At 38.7% G+C, this 20173-nt stretch overlaps 1 protein-coding gene and 1 long non-coding RNA gene across 6 annotated transcripts in view; one reads left to right on the top strand and one right to left on the bottom strand.

Annotated features, from left to right (window-relative positions):
• arhgef18b (rho/rac guanine nucleotide exchange factor (GEF) 18b) overlaps positions 1 to 13127 on the top strand; it is a 68762-nt gene extending 55635 nt beyond the window's left edge. For all 5 annotated transcript variants that reach the window (XM_053634426.1, XM_053634423.1, XM_053634424.1 and 2 more), the window contains 3 exons: positions 7503 to 7821; positions 9381 to 9506; positions 10312 to 13127. In XM_053634426.1, coding sequence (XP_053490401.1) covers positions 7503 to 7821; positions 9381 to 9506; positions 10312 to 10430 — 564 coding nt within the window. In that variant the 3' untranslated portion in view covers positions 10431 to 13127. The remainder of the gene's footprint in view (positions 1 to 7502; positions 7822 to 9380; positions 9507 to 10311) is intronic.
• Positions 7843 to 10408, bottom strand: LOC128613548 (uncharacterized). The gene is made up of 3 exons (XR_008386900.1): positions 10293 to 10408; positions 9353 to 9651; positions 7843 to 8857 (listed from the first exon to the last, which is right to left on the bottom strand). It is a non-coding gene; the product is annotated as an uncharacterized LOC128613548 (long non-coding RNA).
• Positions 13128 to 20173: the final 7046 nt, after the last annotated feature.

Genomic DNA, 20173 nt, shown 5'->3' with positions numbered 1-20173 from the left:
GGGAAATAGTGCAATGTCTTGCAAAAGGCATGAAAACAGATCTGCATAATTATTTGGAACAACGTATTTTGTGTTCACCTAACATCCACGTTGTAATATAATTGTTGGATAAAAAAAATTCTTAATCATACTGACTGTTTAGGAAAACCGAACAAAAATGGCATGTGCATAATAATTTGGTACGTGGTGTATCGTGTAAAGGGCATCTGTCTGCCTGAAAAGTGTTCAGATGTGAAAGCCATTCAAAAGAAGGCATTATTTAAAAATAAATAAATAAATAATACTCCCCCCTGTTTCTCCGCCTTGCACAGCTGTAGCACTTTATTGTTCGTTGCTGTGTGTTGAAACATTAACTATGTACAGCGGTAGTGCAATAAAACTTGTTCGTGTGTCAGGCTGTAGTCATGGAAACGGTGTGTGCAGTGTAGCCTTAATTACTCTTTGCTATTTGCACTAACGACATTTCTATTCTAGTCTTTACAGTTCCAAGATGTTATGTTTTGCACAACTGTCACGGCCCTTAACCCGTTCAGTGCTGGATGAGTGACGAGCCGAAGCTGACAGTCGCTGTGAGCGCTGTTGAATTCTCCAGTCTGATTGGTCAGGAGGGGTTAATGCACTCGTTCTAATACGTTATTGTTTCTGTAGTAAGAGCTCGTTCACAGGGGTTTGTACGGTGGCTGCCTCGCATAAATAGTTTAATAAAACGTGTGTAAGTATTGATATGTTGAAGTTTTCTGTAAAGAGATCTTTATTTGTTGGAGTCACTAGTGTCGGTGCTTTGTAACTGTCAGCGGAAAAGCTGTAACTTTGGGTTTTCTGACAGAGGAGTTTACCACTTTGTGGTTTCTCCGTGACGTAATCTGCATTTTATTTCTTATTATCTTCAAGAGGATGAAAACAGAGAGATGACGAGGGAACGACTGTTTATAGCTGCAAGCAAGAACAGGAACGGACTTGTTTCATGGATGTTCGGCAACATTAAATATAACTATAAACAGATAATGACATGCTCTTTAATAGATTTCAATTTGGGTTTATGGGCAAATTGCTGTTGTGTGTATGTGGAATAAAACCTTTTGGGTTGGTAACACTAGTTCCTCATAAAACAATGGAACAATTGCAATGGAAAAAATGAGAAGCAAACAATCACAAAGTGTGTATGAAGAAGCATGAAGGCTATAAAGTCGGTGCTAAATAAATGATTAGATAATTATATGAACAACTGATTTCAAACATTTTGTGCTTTGCATCCAGCTTTTCTTGTCGTTTTTTTTTTTGTTTTGTTTTGTTTTTTTTTTTCCCCAGAACATATGGCATTTCTGCAGCACTACAGCTCTGTCCTTTGGCTCAGTTTAGCAGCTCACAATGCTGCAACCCAAAACACACTTCCTGCAGTCGAGTCTCTTTCTCACTGCAATCGAGTTCACTTGGAAGCGGTCCGAGAACACGGAGAACTCTGATGCTCTTGGACCCGGGAATGATTGCTGTGTTCTCACATGAGGGGGAGAACAAACCAGGGTTCCGTTCAAACAAACTGAATACTGCATACAGCCTTACTCTCCTTTCTCCTCGCATGTATTTTCTCACCCGTTTCGTCTTCTGTGCTGTAAGTGTAGACCCCACCTGAACAATAGACCACTGTGGCACTGAAACACTCCTCCATTTCCTGTCTCCCCCCCGAATCGCTTCTGAACTGAACTCACCTTCTAACGGCTATCAGCTGAGCCGCTCGACCTGTCTCTGTGTAAACAGATCGCACAGTACAACACAAAGCCGCTTATTGTGTAGCGCATCGTGGAGCTGCCAAGCTTAGATAACACGTTTTGTGTGTGTGATGGTACACTGAGATTTATGGGTTGCAGTTTATGACTGTGTATTTTGTGTGTGAGGTATGGATGAATATTTAATCTGATCTAATCCTGTTGTCACACATCTCCGGTTCTGTTTTCTCCTTCTTTCTTCTTTTCAATAAACGTGTGTAAATGTGTTTGCACATGAAAGAAGAAAATGACAGTTACTTGTCAGGATGTTTCACCAGATTTTAAAAGCTTTGATAGATCATTCATCCATCACTTGTAGTGCCAATATGTGAGGAAGAAAATACTCCGCCTTGTGCTGTTATAGGAAAATAATCAGTGGGATGACGGCATGGTGTGATGAAGCAGAGATACTGTTACCACCCTGAAATGAAATATTTTCCCATAACTGCACATCCTGAAGTGTTTTATTCTGCTTAATCCACAAGAATGTGCCAGCAATTACATTTTTTGTTTATTAACAATTGATCGTTTCATTTCACGTTGAAAGACGCAAGTTCCTCTAATCACGTACATTATCAGCTATAAACGGTCATTCCCTTACCAGCCTTTCATTAGTCTCTCTCTTGAAATTAATAGGACAAAAAACCTAGCTTGTGCAATAAAGATTTACAATTACACCTCTGACTGTTAGAAAGTGCTGACACTGGAGACTCCTTCCATAAATGTTAAACATTTCCATACAGAAAAAAAAACCCAACCTTTTTTATTTATTTATTTATTTATAAATAAAATTCCCTGTGAATGAGCTGTTATAATACATTATTATTTGTATTAGAATAAGTGCATTAATATAAAGCTGTGAGAAGGAAAAACACACCAGTCAAATGCTGCGTCTATGTAATTATTAATAAATGAAAACAGAGTATTTGTACCTCCCAGTTTATTGCTCTGGTATGTTATTACACTAATATTATGATACTAACATGTTTAAATGTGAGCTGTCTAATGCAGAATTTGTTCAGCTCCTTATGTGTGTGCTGTTTTGTGAATTAGCCTCAGGACTAGAGGTGTCGTGCAGATGATTATCTAATCAACGTTGGCCGTTGGAAATTAAATTAAGCCGTTAGTGATGTCGAACACAGTGAGCTTTATTGACGGTTGGGACGTGATTAGGGGCTGAAAGTAAACACTCTTCCTGTGCTGGATGTTTACAGTCGTCTTATGACTGTCATGTCAGGAGCGTTTATCCCAGATTAGCTTTGGTCTGTTTGCAGAATGCAAAGAAGTAACATGTATTTTGAAGAAATCTAGCAACGAGCAACTAAGTAGGGAATAAAACCCACTATGTCATGCTGTTCTAGAAAAATAATTAAGGATGGAGTAGTGTCATGAAGCGGAGTTGCTGTTACCACCCTGAAATTGATCATTTTCCTATAGCAGCACATGCCCATGTTTTATTCCTATTATACCACAGTACTATTCCAACAAATACATTTTAGTATTTATTAAAGAACAACATGTGATACTTTTTATCTGTTTATAGTTATTAATTAATGGTGTGGAACATCCACAAAACAAGTTATTTCCTGGGGCAGTGGTGGATTGGCGGTTAAGGCTCTGGGTTACTGATGGGAAAGTCGGGGGTTCAAGCCCCAGCATTGCCAAGCTGCCACTGTTGGGCCCTTGAGCAAGGCCCTTAACCCTCTCTGCTCCAGGGGTGCTGTATCATGGCTGACTCTGTGCTCTGACCCCAACCTCCTAACATGCTGGGATATGTGAAGAAAAGAATTTTACAGTGCTCTAATGTACATGTGATTAATAAAGACTCATTATCATTATCACTTACTTTATAGCCACTATATTCAGATTTATCTTCCTTTTTTTATTTTATTTTATTATTATTATTATATAATGGGGCCAATACATTTGCTTGGATGTATTAAAGGTTTGGAGTTACAAATCAGCCGTGATCCATTCTTTGCCTTAGCTACAATTTCTTGTGTGTGTGGGCTAGTCAGGGCATGTTCACACCTTATCAAAGCATCAGTGTAATTCTCCTCAGCGTGTGTGAGATGGGGTGTGTGTGTGTGTGTGTGTGTGTGTATTGTGTTATCATGCTTGCAGGATTTACAATCCAACTGAACGAATTGCGAAACTCATTGTGTGTTTAGGAAATGAGGATTTATGATGAGGCTTATCTTTGTTTAATTGAGGAAGCGATAAATGAAATTTTCACACATGTTCATGCTACACAGTAGCCGTGAGATTTACCTAGAGGCTCACAAAAGTTTAAACTTCACCAGAAACTTATAATTATTACAGATAATTGTTTATGATGTTTTTATTTGTCTTCACCCTTGTGCAAGTTATTTGTTTTCTTGGCCTCCACCTCATTAGTGAACAATGGACTTTAGTAAATTATTTGACATGAGTGATTACAGATAAGATGATGTGAAGGAGGTGTGGCCTCTGCAGTCAGTAGTAGTGAAAATGGGCTTGGTGCCTGTCATTTTCCTTGAATGTCGGTGTGGCCTCTGTGCCGTCCATCCCATTGGAGATGGTTCATCTGTGTATCAGTTCCGTTGTGGATGGGTGTGTCCTCTGTGCCTCAGTTCTAGTGAAGGTGTGGCATCTGGGCATCAGTCTTCTGTACCTGTCGGTCACATTAAAGGAAGCATAGCCTCTGTGTTGGTCAAGGAGGCATGACCTCTGCATCAATTTCTCAGTTTAGAAGGTGTGATTTTGGTACTGTCAGTCGCATTGATGGTGGGTGTGGCTACTTTACTGTCAGTGGCATCAGTTTCCCAGTAAATGTGTCTGCATTTACATTCATGGCATTTGGCAGACACTCTTATCCAGAACAATTTATCTCATTTATACAACTGAGCAGTTGAGGGTTAAGGCCCTTGCTCAAAGACCCAGCAGTTTGGCAGTGTTGGGATATGAACTTGCAACCTTCTGATCCAACATCTTAACCACTGAGCTACTACTGCCCACAGTCTAGATATTGGTCCCATTGAAGGTGGGCGAGGCCTCTCGCGCTTCAGAGTTAACAATGACTCATATTGTATCCCACAGAACCAGCTTTATTGTAGTGAATCTTTTCTGCCTTTTTGATGGCATGATCTAATTAGTGCCTTCCACTTCTCATATAAACACTTCTCTCAGGTTATATTAACACTAACCTTCATGTATCTTTTCCCCTCCTGGAATTTTGATCGTATGATTCAGTATGATTCTATATTATTACTGTCTCTCCAACGTAGTTTCATTTCACTGAATCTATGCACTCATCTCAGCCTCAAAAACTCCCCTCATTTTGTTTCCAAGGAATGTGTTATGCTCGTGTTGAGTCCTGGTTTCTGTGCGAGAGGGGGAAAAACCTCTAAGGTAGTATTTATCACCAGGGTTTAAGAGGTAGCTGTTCAAAGGGAACTCCGCTGTTTGTGGCCAGAGGGCCTGAAATAAGTTTGCAGAAGGAATTCGGTAAAGTGTGAGCACTGGAGGGGCTGCAGCGTGTAATTTACTTGTCAGAAACCTCTTGTTACTGGTTCACAGCCAGCTTTAATTGTTTGGGTGATGTCAGTCAAATGTTTTTGTCCTCCCCATTTTCTCATCCTGTCTTTTCCCCCTGTGGAAAGTGTATACGTACACAACGGCACTTTGAGAGAGCGAGGAAACAATGGAACATCTGTGTGAAGAGAGACAGGAGTGTTGGGAAAGTTTGCTGTGCTCTGCAAAAGCAGACTCGCCCCTGAGGCAGATCGCAGGGCGCGCAAGCTTTGAAGCATTTTTCTGTTTTCGTTAGTTAATAAGGAAGATTTGGTCACAGTGAGGCAGCCAGAGGAAGCATCACAGCCGGGAACATCTGCTTCTACAGAGAAATAGATTTATTATATGGATGTCATATTTATTAGCGTGCAGGGGTTTGAGTCATCCATCTGCAACAGGATGTCCGTGAAGTCGGAGTGATAAAAATGGATTCGGGGAAAAACCAAGTAATAAGCAGTCCATTGATGTTATAAATTGAAACTTCACATTTGATTAATTAGGTGCTGTGTTTACAAAACCAGTATTTTGTGTTAATCAATCAGGAATGTCCTGGAAGATTTTATTTAACCATGTTCGTGTTGGTTGCCGCCATGTGCTGCTAGCAATGAACTCCTCATCCTCGTGCTTGAGTTGTATATTCTGGAGTTATGGTGCACAGGGCAGTATCGGCGCGCATGATCATTAAAAATGAGCTCAAGTTGCTGTGAATTGCATCACGAAAGGAAGTGGGAGTGGCTCAGTGCTCGCAGCAGAGAACTACTCTCTCATGTGCACCAGTTTCTCTGCATCTGTATTTCTCCATTTTGATATTGTCACAAAGCACAGTTTGCAGTCTGCTTTGCCATCGCTATTTGTGAAATATGTTCAGATCATTCTAATTTCGTATCGTTTGTTCATTAGTCTGATACTAGGCTTACATCTGGCGTTGGATGGTGGTATTAGAAAATTATGTAATATACGCACACATGTACTGATGAAAGTTTTTAAATAATCTTATGTTTCAGGAGCAAAACACAAGACATAACATCACTAATAACAGACTACGGGTTAATAGATGTAATTTGACACGACAGGAGTGTGTTTTAGTAGATTTGCACGGAGGGAAATGTCTCTCTCTCTCTCTCTCTCTCTCTCTCTCTCTATATATATATATATATATATATAAAACACATTTTTCCTGTTAGTGTCAGGAAATGAAAGATCTTTCCTCATCTCTCGCACATGCAATCAGATGCTCCGTTTCTCCAGCTGTGTTTGATTAGTTTATCCACAGCTCTGTCTGATCTCCTCTGTGTGTGTGTGTGTGTGTGTGTGTGTGTGTGTGTGTGTGTGTGTGTGTGTGTGTGTGTGTGTGTGTGTTGGTTGTGTTTCCACTCAGCAGGAAGTGGAACACATGTGCTTCATTTGCCTTATACTCGTAAAGTCTCTTGTGTGGACTAGATACGCACGCACGCACACACACACACGCATGCACACACACACACACACACACACACAGACACACATCCTGTATTTCCTTAATCAAGTCATGCTCTTTCAGCTGACGCCTTTAAAACCTGTTAGTCCTGTGACTGAACAAAGTCATGATAGGAAATGCCTTTCCTGATCCTTGGGTTTCAGCTTGGTGTTTTCATGTGACGCTTCTTTTGACGTGGTATAATTATGTCCTGACTGTCTTTTTCTCAGAAATCCGACATCAGACATGCTGATGCAACCACACACGCCTCACACACACAACTGTTCTTCCTTTTTAGATTTTTTATTTTTTAACTGTCTCAGAAGAAATGATCCACATAAACAGATAAGCAACAATTCATTGATATGGTGAAAGTTTGTGTAAGGAAACATACATTTATTTAACATTTATGGCAGGAGCATTCTGTGTCAATGCTTTGTAACAATCAGAGGTAAAGCTGTAACTAGGTTTTCTGATATCTTCAGGACATTTACTCTTTATGGTTAGTAAAGGTCTGAGCACAGGAACTTGCAGATGTGTAGTCTTGGCAGATTTCTGTGATGTTAGAGGAAAATAATCAACCTCAGGGTGTTAACAGGAACTGTCACATTATGCCATCATTGATTATTTTCCTACAACAACCTTATTTTATCATAACTCCGTGATTGTGTTCTTTGCTCACTGATCTCATTCAGACTAAAATGTTTAATTCTCTATGTAAAATTCTCCAGCTCCCCACGTCCTCCAGTTTTAATGGCGACATCCTGGGAAACTCCGGCATGGATTCACTCCTCCAGTCCTTCTCTCAGCTCCGCTCCACCGCCTCCTTATCTGCTGCTGATTACTCCGAGAGGACGGACATGCCGCAGCGCCGGGAAAGTAGCACCACCTTGACCGCCAAAACCGAGGTGCCCATCCACCTGGTCAGCACCACCAACCAGCTGCACAAACAGGGCGGAGTCCAGCAGCAGATTCCCATCAAGCTGTCCACACTGAAGAGCAAGGACAAGAGCAGCAAAAGCAAAGGCTCGCATCGCTCAGACAGCTCAGGTAGAGTATCTAACCTCACAAATACATGCTACATGGATAGGGTGAACCTGCAGTAACAACTATAACTCAAGATATAGAACGTTATAGCACTTCGCGAGTGAGGTGAGGAAACAGGACTATCCACATCCCATCTGTGTGTGTGTCTGTCAGTCTTCCTCATCACATAATTTTAGGCATCACAATAGGAGGAATTTCTCTAGAGGTTATCATGTGGTGATTTGAGATATTGGGAAAATACTCCAGGCATCTCTTGTTTGAGGTTAACATGTGTGTGCCTTGGCTGCATTTCTCTCTCATAGTGTAAACGTGTAAAGGCACAAGACAGTGTGTGCATCCAAATGAAAAGGTGCCAATACTTTTATATTTAGTGGAACTAAAGAGGAGCAAACTTTTGGTTTGTCTACTCTCCCAGACACAACCTATACATTAAAAGATGCCAATCCATTAATCTTTAGCGGGATTACAGTGGAGCACGCGTTCGTGCTCTCCATGCACGTAAACACAGCAAAAGGGTGCCAATACTTATGCTTTATTTATATTAAAAGCATCCAAATATGGTTATACCCTATTTCGAGCTCAAACATAGGTAATTTTACCTTGGTCATGGGAAAGAAATGCAAATGAATAAATAGCAATGTGAAAATTTTATTGTGGATAAATAATATAAAAAATTCAAATGAATCTGAAACGTTAAATTGAGGTTTTAAACTGTGATGTTACCTCTTTAATCTGATAGAAAAAAGGAATTTTGAGTCACAAGGGAGAAATTTGACACACTACACAAGTCTACAGGAGATTTTTTTGCTGTGGCATTAGGACTGCAATTACCACATACAGTTTTGCACTCAAGACCCCTTTAGTGAACAGTGGACTAGTTCAACAAACCAGCCTTCATATAAAAGCCATAATGAACTTTCTTTTACTCTCAAACTATCCGGTGTTACCCAGATGAGGACGGGTTCCCTTCTGAGTCTGGTTCCTCTCAAGGTTTCTTCCTCTTATCATCTTAGGGAGTTTTTCTTGCCACCGGCTTGCACTTTAGGGATAAATTCACACGCTTAAAATCTGTATCTTGTGTTTGTTTCTGTACAGCTGCTTTGAGACAATGTCCATTGTTAAAAGCACTATACAAATAAAATTTAATTGAATTTTTGTGCTGGTAGAGAAGCGACTCTAGTCAGAGAAGATGATGAGGATGTCTGCACTATTTTAGCTCCAGCCACACATCCCTGTTCAGTTTACAAGGTTCCCAGGGAAGAAGGGGACCCGAATTTAGCTCCAGTGTGGAGGATTGGGAGTAATTTGCTGAGTCGAGGCATATCTTCTAATGGAAAAGTGCTAGTATTCACATCAAAAGCAGATCTTCTAATGCGCTTCAGAGTTTAGTTCCTTGTCTAACACACCTGCTCCTTCTTATTCAGGCCTTTTGCGTGTACTCCAGTACCATTTTTACCACACCCCCTGTCCATTTACTCTGCTACATTTTGCAGATCAAGTGAGCACTTTTGTACGTGTAAATATAGTACCGAACCTGAACTGAGTTGAATTTGTCTTTGCAGCTTCAGTAGACATGAAGCAGGTTCCCTCTCTGAAACTGACATCCAGAGAAACAGAGAGTTCTGTAAAAGCTCGCCGCTCCGTCAGTCCTAATCAGCAGCCTCAACCCGCTCCGCCTCCGATTACAGGTGAGATATTAACAATCGTCACGGTACCAAGAATGCAGCTCTCAAGAATGCATCAAATGTCATTTATACTCCAGCGCTGGTGAGCTCTTGATTCTGATTGGTCAGATGGTTGTTTTTTATCGCAGCAGCCCTGACAGTGGTGCAGCTGCAAATAAACAAACAGGTTTACATTAATGCACTCGTTCTAATACGTTATCCTTTCTATAGTAACACTCCACTATAAACAGAATTTAAAAATGTTCTAATCAGTGATGTGTAACTTTCTGTAAGGAGAAGTTTATTTAACATTTATGGAAGGAGTCTCCAGTGTGAGTGCTTTTGTGACAGTCAGAGGTAAAGCTGTAACTTTAAGTCTTCTGACATCTTCAGGATGGAGGAGTTTATATGTTGCTGTTTCTCAGTAACATGACAAGCTGAGTGTTTTTGTTTTTTGTCTTATTAACTTTGAGAGGCAGAAAAGAGAGGCTGTTGAGGGAATGACTGTTTATAGCTGCTCTAACATAACTGAGAACAGGAACTAACTTGTTTCGAGGATATTCCACAACGTTAAGTGTACATTTAAATGGTTAAAAAAAAAATGGTCTGGTATAAGAGGAATAAAACACTTTGACATTCTTTTGTAGGAAATAATCACCTTTGCTGTGTTAACAGTGACTCATCACACCTGCATGCAACTGATTAAATTTCCTTACTAAAGTGATTTTAAAAGTATAAACATCTCATATACAAGTCATATACCAGCATTATTTAGCTACATTATTACAGAAATTTATGGAAGTTCCTTACTCTGTGTGTCTAACTACAGATCCCCCAATCAGTGGAGATAAATACACTCCCGAGCCTCTGAAAGTACAGAACCAGAGCCTCCCGCAGTCCTGCCCTCTCCCTGACGACAAAGACAAGGAGGAAGTCATCTTTTTCTGAGCATCTCTGTGCATTCTGGGATACATCATATGCCTTGGAGAGCATGCTGAGAAGCACCACACAGAGCTTCTCAAGAACGACAAGTTTTGTACCTTTTTAGTTCCCTGGAAGAAAAAAAATGCCCTTTTTTAAAAAGATTCCCTTTTTAATTATTGCCAATAGCTTTTTCTTACTTTTTAATAGACGAACCAGATAAAAGAAGATGAAGTTTTAAGTGGAAGAAATTAGATCTCAGAGGAACATTTGGGACAATCCAAAGGCCAGCAGATGCATGAGGAGGAGCATGATGTGACTGAAATGAACAGGGATGAGCTGTGTGTGCACTTAAGTCCAAACCTTATTTCTAGAAAAAAAAACCCGCAGATCAGAACCGAAAGAGGGGGGAAAAAAAGCACAAATGTTCAGATGTGTGAGGGCTGTTTTTGTGAAGGAAGCCGTTAATCATGCTCGGACCTCAGATCACTGTTGCACAGAGAATTAATGGATCATTTTGGTTTGATTATGAAGTTTATTGATTTTATCCTGCACAACATAAAGTGTTCACCCTGTTAAATTATATAAAACAGTGAAATCCAAGAAGTTGTCTTAAAGCCTGCCATGGTAATAACCTTAAGATTTGTCTAAAATCTTTCTACTATCAAATAAAATAGATTTATTAGTAATAATTAGGAATGCATCGAGCAAATCAGGCTGGAAAAAAAATCCTTAAATTCTGAATTTATATTTGGACCTTTTTCTTCTTTTTTTTCTTTTAGATCCGATTCACTGCCGTTGTTGTTTGTACTGTGAGAAAAATATATATATACGACAGCTAGCTGATCTCAAACTCACGTATACTGTATATTGTAGCGAAGTTTTGTTTCTAAGAGGATCAAGACTCACTGCACCGATATAATACTGATACTAGCTGAATCGATATCAGAGCAAATTTTACATTTTCCAATTGAATCTGTTCGTTAGTCTGAAAAATACGTGTGCACATGTGTGCACTTTTCTTATTTAGCATCTGTATTTAAGCATTTCACAACTTTTTATTAATATTTTCTTTTATAGTTATTGTTGGATCAAACAGGAAACTCAAGTTCACTAAGCTGATTTTTTTTTTTTTTTCTTTTTATATTTTTAATGTATTTATTTATTTTAATTTGCGACAAACGGCATCCCGACTCGGGTCGGATCAGCTTGACTAGGGAGGGAAATGCTGTTGAAAATTAAAAATACAATATGGACCCCTGAAGAAAATAACAAACGCTGAAGAATTCATGACATGAAGGATAGTGTGTAATTTCCTGAAATTCTTGTTGTTGTTTTTTGTTTTTTTTTCCTCTCGCTTGAATAAATTTCTTATACCATGGCCATAAAATAGAGCACTGTCTTCTGCTGATGTGGACCCAGCAAAGGGTTCTAATCGATTTAACCCTGATTTAAAGCTGATCTTCATTAAACAACAGCACTTCTTAGCCAATCAGAAACTAGTGTGTTTTGGCCAGTGAAAGTGAGTTCACTACGATTGTACTGTTGTTACTTTGGTCACATCTCATAACCATTTGCAATTCAGTTGCTGTTTAATTGTAATATAAACTTATTTTGTTTGTTAATGATGCATAAATGTTGTCATGGTTATCGTGCAACACGGTTACAGAATGTTACAGGAAGCACTGATTTAGAACTTTTAGGGGGAGCAACAACACCTGTTAGTCAATCAGAACCGAGTGTTTTTGTGGCCATGGTGCAAGATGGTAAATTAATGTGTTGTGATTGTTTCTATGCCTAATTTTTTTTGCACATGCCATCATGTGAACCAGATAGCAGATGAATCTTACAGGACACAAAATTCGAACATCTCGACACACACTGATGAACTCCCCCGTGATCAGAGCACACACTCTGGAAGGAGTTTTGTATATTTTCTGTTTGAACTACTGCAGAGTGCGACGTCTCTGTATGAGCATGAGGTTTTACTGTGTAAATATTGTACATATAATGTAGATTTCATGCTACGATGTCTTACGTGACGTCCAACGGACTTCAGCGCACATTTTTGGAGTAAGGGAACGTGAATCTTAGTTGAAAAAAAAAATGATCATGCTGTAATTCCTCCTAGCCTGTCAATCATTTTTCTTTCTCCCGTGTGATATGTTTTAATCAGAAATGAAGCCTTATTCTGAGGTTGTCCCTTAGTGAGGAACCAAAGATTCACTCCGAGACTGTAACAGCACTGTGTCCATCATTTCCTCTCAACTGTAACAAAACAATAATCTCAGTTTAGTCAAGATGGCCTCTCACTCTCTCTCTCTCTCTCTCTCTCTCTCTCTCTCTCTCTCTCTCTCTCTCTCTCTCTCTTGACCACTGTGTTAAAATCTTAATATAATCCTCATTTACCAAGTTGTGATTCATTTTATTCGGAGATGAAGCGGTTTATTCAACCATATCTTTTTCCATCTTTGTAACAAAGGAAAAAAAAAGTCTTCATTGCCAATTACACTAGTCACTTTTAGTAGGGAGCTTGAAGAGGAGTGTGGTGTTTTGTGTGCTTGTATTTTTTCCAGATGTTTTAATGAGGTTTGTAGCACGCAGGACGACTGTGATTATTTTCTACATATTATATTTTACTCACAAAAACATAGCTGTAAGACACACAAAAAAACACCTTAGAGACATTTTAGTAATAAAACATGATGGTACACGTCTCTGTTATTCTGTCTTTTTTTTTTTAACATTTGGAATAATTGCTTAATCTTTTATTATGGTTTACAGCGTTTGTCAAAGTATGCTCCTGGTTCCAAAAAAAATTGCATACATTTTACAGTTTGAGACTTAAGAAAAGACTCTTGCATGGATTTTTTTTTTTTTTTTTTGCGACAGAAGGGGATCATATTGGGGGAAAAAAATAAATATTTGGCTGAAAGGAGTGGGGGAAAAAATACAAAAAGAATTCTCTAAAATAAGAAGAAAATGAGAGAAAAGTGAAAAAAATCAGGTTCAAATGGGTGAAAGTAAATTATCTGGCTAAAATGAGGATAAAATGGGGTACAAGCAAAAAAATGTGTACTAAAATTAGGTTAAAATGTGGTTTAAAAAAAAAAAAATCTAATCAGGCTGAAATGGGGTAAAAGTCAGTGTTCCTTTTCACCTCAAGATGGTTTGATGGTTGAACTTTGGTGACCCCATGAGCCCAACCATGACCTTTGGAACCCTTTCAGTTCCCTCGAGGTATCATAGCGTGGGAACATGGAAACGCTTCTGAGAGTCTCAGACACGAGCACTCTGGGTCTGTCCGTCTGTCTGTCATCCACTTGTTTGAGACTGTCAATGTGTTGTCTATCTATCCATAGACAGGTGGATAAACAGATATACATGTCCTCCTTTCTCTCTGTCTGTATCTATCCACCTATCTGTCTGTGTCTATCCATGTGTCTGTCTGGCTGTCTGCCCACCAGTTGTTTACCTGTCTGTCTGTCTGTATCTATCCACCTGGCTATCTGTCTGCATGTGTCTATCTACCTGCTTTATATTCATCAAACATTCACCCCAACACCCACACACACTCAACCTTTAATCAGATTACACAACACAGTAATAGCCTTCTGTACAGTTACATCCAGGAGGAAGTGTTGTAAACTTAAGTGTGTGTTTGTGTACTGTCTCCATGGTAACAGCGTCAGGAGCAATGCTTGGTCAGCTGTTCAAGCATAGTTTATGGACAGATGGAATATGTATGATATGATTATGTGATAAGGACACACACTGGTGAATTGTTCTGTATCAGTAACGTGCTCACGCTGATAATGTGCAGCTCACGTGTTTTCTCCTGCAGGAGACTAAAGAAATGTTCTCTCAGTAATGTTCTCATCAATGGAGTGTTTGAAAAATGCTGCACAAAAATAATAGGCTAAAGTTTGTAAACATTTGTTGTTTAACATGTGAGGATGATAAGCTGTGGGTGTTTTTTTTGTTTGTTTGTTTTTGTTGTCTTATTAACTTTGGGAAAGAAAAATGGAAGCTGGTGAGGGAATGACTATTTACAAGTGAGAACAGGATATTATATACATAGCTGTACAGTTGTGGAACATCCTATGGATAGATGAGGTGAAGCTCAGCCTGTACCAGAATGAAGGGAAGGGAAGAGTATGGAGAAGGAACTGCTGATTATCTGAACTATACCACCTCCTCTTAGGGCGTGGACGTGTATGGCCGCTAATGGAACTGGCTCCTTTGTATTTATTGTTGATGTGACTGCTGACTAAAGCAGCAGGATGAATTGTGACGTGTATAGGCTATATTATCAGCTCAGATTCAGCCAAATGCATCAAAACCCATTGGCTGGCATGTCACAATGTGGATGGACAATGACCCGGAGCGTACTTTGAAAGCAACCCAAGACTTTTTAAAGGTAAACAAGTGGAATATTCTGTCATGACCAAGTCAGTCACCTGAACTGAATCCATCTGAGCAGCATTTAACTTGCTGAAAGCAAAACGGAAGGCAAAATGTCCCAAAAACAAGCAGGAAGTGAAGCAGGACTGCTGCAGTAAAGGCCTGGCAGAGTATCACCAGGGGAGAAACCCAGCTTCTGGAGATGTCTATGGGTTCCAGACTTCAGGCAGTCATTGAGTAATAAAAATATGATTATGTTAATTTGTCCAATTACTTTTGGTCCCTTAAAGCGGGTGGGGGGGACACATAAAAAAAATTTAATTTCTACACCCTTTACCTGATTCTCACTAAGCTGAACGACTGCACTTTGAATTCATATATATTATTTAATTTCATCTATCTACCTATCTCTATCTACAGTATCTATCTATCTATCTATCTATCTGGCTGGCTGGCTATCTATCTACAAAATGACCACCATATGGTGAATCACATCATGCCTCTCTCTCTCTCGCCCCCCCCCCTCCCCACCCGCCCTCCCCCCCCAAAACATTTCTTTCTTCCTTTGTCTCAGGCTGCTGCTTTTTAAGTGAGTGTGTTTTCTATAATGAGGCACAGAATTTCCTTTAGAAGGCACATTAGGAGTTTATATTACAGATCAGATTGTATGGAAACAAACTTGTCCATAAAACCAGAGAAAGCCTTTTATTCATTAACGTTCATTATTATTCGCTTTTCCATGGGTCAGATGTTTTAATTGCTCTCCCTGTGGTTTACCCATCTCAGTGTTTATTCATATTTAGTAAGAAGGCATATCTATAGTGGTCCTGCAGCACTGAGGCTAATAAACTCATTTTTTCCATTATGAGCTGCTGCTGTTTTCTGCAAAGTTTCAGAGAAAATCTATTTCAGGAAGATGCAATCTAGCCAACAGTCTCATTTTAATGTTCAAATATAAAAGATTCAATTCAATGCATTAATCCTAAACGTGATAATTGTTTTATTTTCTTGTTTCTATTCAGCTAGCTAGCAGTTTAAAAAAAAAAAATATCATCAATAGGAAAAGACTGTGAATAATAAATAAATGAATTTGAAATTACAATAGATTAAATGTTTAAAGAAAAGAGAACAAAAATTTTCACTTTCATTTGGCGCTTGGAATTGTCTCAGTTTAAAAAAGAGACAAAATTTTGACCTTCTATTGTTTCGGTGATATAAACACACACTGTAGCTAATGCTAATGTTCACTTTGTCACTGTAATGTAATGTAACATTAATATTCAAATACATTCATATAAAGTTGATAATTTATTAGTGCCGTTATTAAAGGAACATGACCGTCCGAGTGTAACAGTACACTGGAATAAGAGCAACGCTGTGTGTATGACCACAGAAAGTTCCTCTCTGTCTATCTCTCTGTCTATCTATTATCTGTCTGTGTCTCTGTTTGTTTATTCTTTATTTAAAGTGTATATAAAAAGTGTTATTGTTTCATCCTTTACCATTTAAATTGGTCAATGGTCTCTCTGTGGTTAAGGCATTTAGACAATGATCAGAAGGTCCTGAGTTCAAATCCCAGCTCTGTTAATCTGCTCCTGCTTAACCCTCAACTGCTCACTTGTATCAATGTAATATCCTTTCACTTCCCTAAGTCACTCTGGATGAGGGTGTCTGCCATAAATGTACTTTTTAAAAAGGATTTCATTTGCTTGTTTGTTTAATTATCGAAGGGGGAAAAAGCAGAGAGGCAAGCACATTATCATATTTTAAATTTATCGTCATGTATCTTTATTAAAATGACATTTATTTATTTTTACTAAAAGCAAAAGCAGTGAGGTGCAAATATTATGTTTAATTTATAGTCTTTTTCTTTGTTAGTTTATTCATTTGAATAAAAATGTATTCATTCATTTATTTATCTGTTTGTTTATTTTTTAACAAACGAAAAAAAGCAGAGAGGCACAAATATTATTACATCATGCATTTATTGCCATGATTTCTTTTTTTCTTTTTTTTAAACAATGAAAACCACTCTCAAGCATTGAATTTGAATCATTCCAGGAATCCTCAGCTGATCATCTGAGGGCCAATTCTCGAGGCGTGCCGCACCCTGTCTACTCCATTATTAATCCAGATGTCACTTCTCTTGTGACGTCTTTTCACCAGAGTCGCTCTAATTAATGTCAAACCCAACACACCCAGATTGTTTCATTAATGTGAATTCTGCCTCCACTTTACTTCCTGTGATGTGTTCCTCATTCCTTCCTCGTGCTGACAGCTCCTACTCACCCTGACAGAAATGCAGTTGTTATGCGGAATAGGAAGGGAATGTTTTGTGTGCATTGTGTTTTCAGAGATGCAAATCTCATGTGGAATGTGTGTGAGTAAGATCACTGGCATGTGACCACGTGGAATGAACATTTTTTCCATTTCTCTCAGGGGAAAGCAATCCACTGCCTACAACAGCATCTCCATCATTTATCCTTGAATAATGAGGTTTAGCATAACGTTAGGGAGTCAGGGGACATGGAACAAATACACACAATACTGTATATGGTGGTCAAATTATGAAATCTAAAGGTAGATTTGCAGTAAACATATTATTTTGACTATTTTTCTTTGTGCAAATCAAAACCACAAAAGGACCAGGAAATATCCAGGTTTAATAAACAAGAGGTATTTGTAATGGATTTGTTTTGTGCTTTCTCCCTTTTTGCAGAATAATGTTATCTATGAAGAGTCAGGTTTCAGGCCCCAACACAGCACAGAGACTGTACTTGTCAAAATTATAAATTACTTACTTCTAGCTTCTGACCAAGGCTTTATTTCACTGCTTGTTCTACTTGATCTTAGTGCTGCGTTCGGCACCATAGATCATGACATACTCTTAGATAGATTACATTGGTATTCAGAGACAGGCATTAAAACGGTTTAGATCCTACCTGTCTGACCGCTACCAATTTGTTTGTATAAATGATGAACTTTCTAACGTAACAGCAGTAAAGTATGGTGTGCAGTAAGGATCGGTGTTAGGCCCCCTGTTGTTTTATTTATACATGCTGCCCCTTGCAAATATTATTAGAAAACAATGGATTAATTTCCACTGTTATGCTAATGATATGCAGCTAGATATTTCTACAAGACCAGATGAAATTTCTAAATCTTCCACGTTATCAGAATGTGTAAAGACTGAATAACCGGTAATTTTCTTTTACCAAGTTCTGATAAAACAGACATATTGCTAATTGGACCAAAAATCTGTACACAAAAGCTCTTAGAATACAATCTATATTTAGAAGGATATACCATTACTTCATCCACTACAGTTAAAGACCTGAGTATTATATTAGACAACAACCTGTCATTTGAAAATCATATTTCCCAGGTAACTGCCTTCTTCCACCTTAGAAATATTGCCAAGCTATAACATCTTATCTGTTTTTGATGCAGAAAAACTAGTTCATGTGTTCATGACCTCAAGACTAGATTATTGTAATGCACTGCTAGGTAGTTGTCCTGCATCCTCAATAAATAAGCTACATTTAGTCCAAAATGCAGCTGCTGGAGTTCTTACCAGATCACGAAAATATGAACACACTGCCCCAATTTTATCATCTCACTGGTTACCTGTTAAGTTCTGTATCGATTATAAAATACTGCTACACACCAATAAAGCTCTAAACAGCCAACATCCTTTATATTTAACCAATTTTCTATCACGTTACAATCCTACATGCTCTTTAAGGTTGCAAAACTCTGGACTTTTGGTCATACCGAGGATATCAAAGTCTACTAAAGGAGGTAGAGCTTTTTCACTTTTAACTCCTAGACTCTGGAATAGCCTTCCTGATAATGTTCGGGGTTCAGACACACTCTCTCAGTTAAAATCTAGATTAAAAACACATTTCTTTAACCTAGCATTCACATAACCCACCTCATAACCTTGTTATGCGGTCATCTCTGATAAAATGATGGTTATCTCTGTCTGAAATTCAAAGAACAGCAGCCACACTAATCCTTCTCCGTTTGTTTCCTGTTTATTAGGATGGGCATCCCGAGGTAATCAGTGAATGTGCCAACGCCTGTGAAGACTTTGGATGATGCTCCACACATGTTGCCGTGGAGATGGCATTGGACTGCAACTGATGCGGGCAGTTCTGGTGCGGTGTCTTTTTGCACCTGGGTCTCCATCAGTAGACAGTGCATGAGTTCAGCAGAATAGACTTACACAGCTGCACTTTTGTTTTATCATGTAGCACACAGTTATAGAAGGGATTTATTTATAATCACACTATCCAGTGTTACCCAGATGAGGACGGGTTCTCTTTTGAGTCTGCTTCCTCTCAAGGTTTCTTCCTCATATCATCTCAGGGAGTTTTTCCTTGTGACTGTCGCTGTTGCCTCTGGCTTGCTCTTTAGGGACAAATTTATCAATTTAAAATTTGGATTGGAAATGTATATATTTCTGTAAAGCTGCTTTGTGGCAATGTCAATTGTAAAATACGCTATACAAATAAAACTGAATTGAATTGAATTTAATCGAATTATGCTGCATTCAACTTACCTCAGAACTCTGTATTACCTCAATTTTTCTCAGTTCTTTTCAAGAATTTTGCATGAGCCACAAAGTTGTGGAGAAAAAAAACAAACAACCATGGACTCCTTCATGTTCATCAAGCTAGCCAGCTGGCTGTAATGAGTGATGTAGTCAGTGTTATAGATTTAACAAGCAAATATGTGTGTATGCTGATTAATCGAAACCAAAGGCAAACATTTACAGTACCATTCATTAAAAATAATAGTGCTACTTTGTTTACTGTTGAAGCCATAAGTAACCATGTTGATTTGAGGTCACTTGCTGAACCATCTCGAGTTTACGAATAGTAATTCCAAGATGAGGGGTGTTCTGTTTGGTTGTTTTCATTCTAAACTCCTCCTTTCAGAGAGCATACTCTGCTCTGATTGGTCAGATGTCCCAGTCTGTTGTGACTGGTCTACAGCTGTCAGCGTGTGTGGAAAAGGGAAAAAAAAATGAAGTCCAGAGGCGGGGCTTTTTGTGACAAACCTATGTACGTTAGTACAGGAAGTAAGGTCTGGAATTACTAACGACTCGTTTCAGCTGTTCAGAATCGGTTCCTTCTTTTGGCAGCCACTTGTCGTGCGCTTTGATTTTTGAAACTTTGCAGACTTTTTACATTCACCAACAGCTCTAGAACACACTACATGAAAGGTGATATTTGAAAAACCATAATAGGTGCACATTAATTTACCACAATGCTGAATTCTAATTTCTAATCTCCATTATGTTATCCTTGCTTTCTTCCATAAACTGCCCCAGTTAGACTTTCATTTTACTGAGATAAATA

Source organism: Ictalurus furcatus, chromosome 10, assembly GCF_023375685.1.
Source record: "Ictalurus furcatus strain D&B chromosome 10, Billie_1.0, whole genome shotgun sequence".
Classification (NCBI taxonomy): domain Eukaryota; kingdom Metazoa; phylum Chordata; class Actinopteri; order Siluriformes; family Ictaluridae; genus Ictalurus; species Ictalurus furcatus.
The sequence above is the reverse complement of the archived record's forward strand: the minus strand, read 5'-3'. Positions and strand labels throughout refer to the sequence as shown.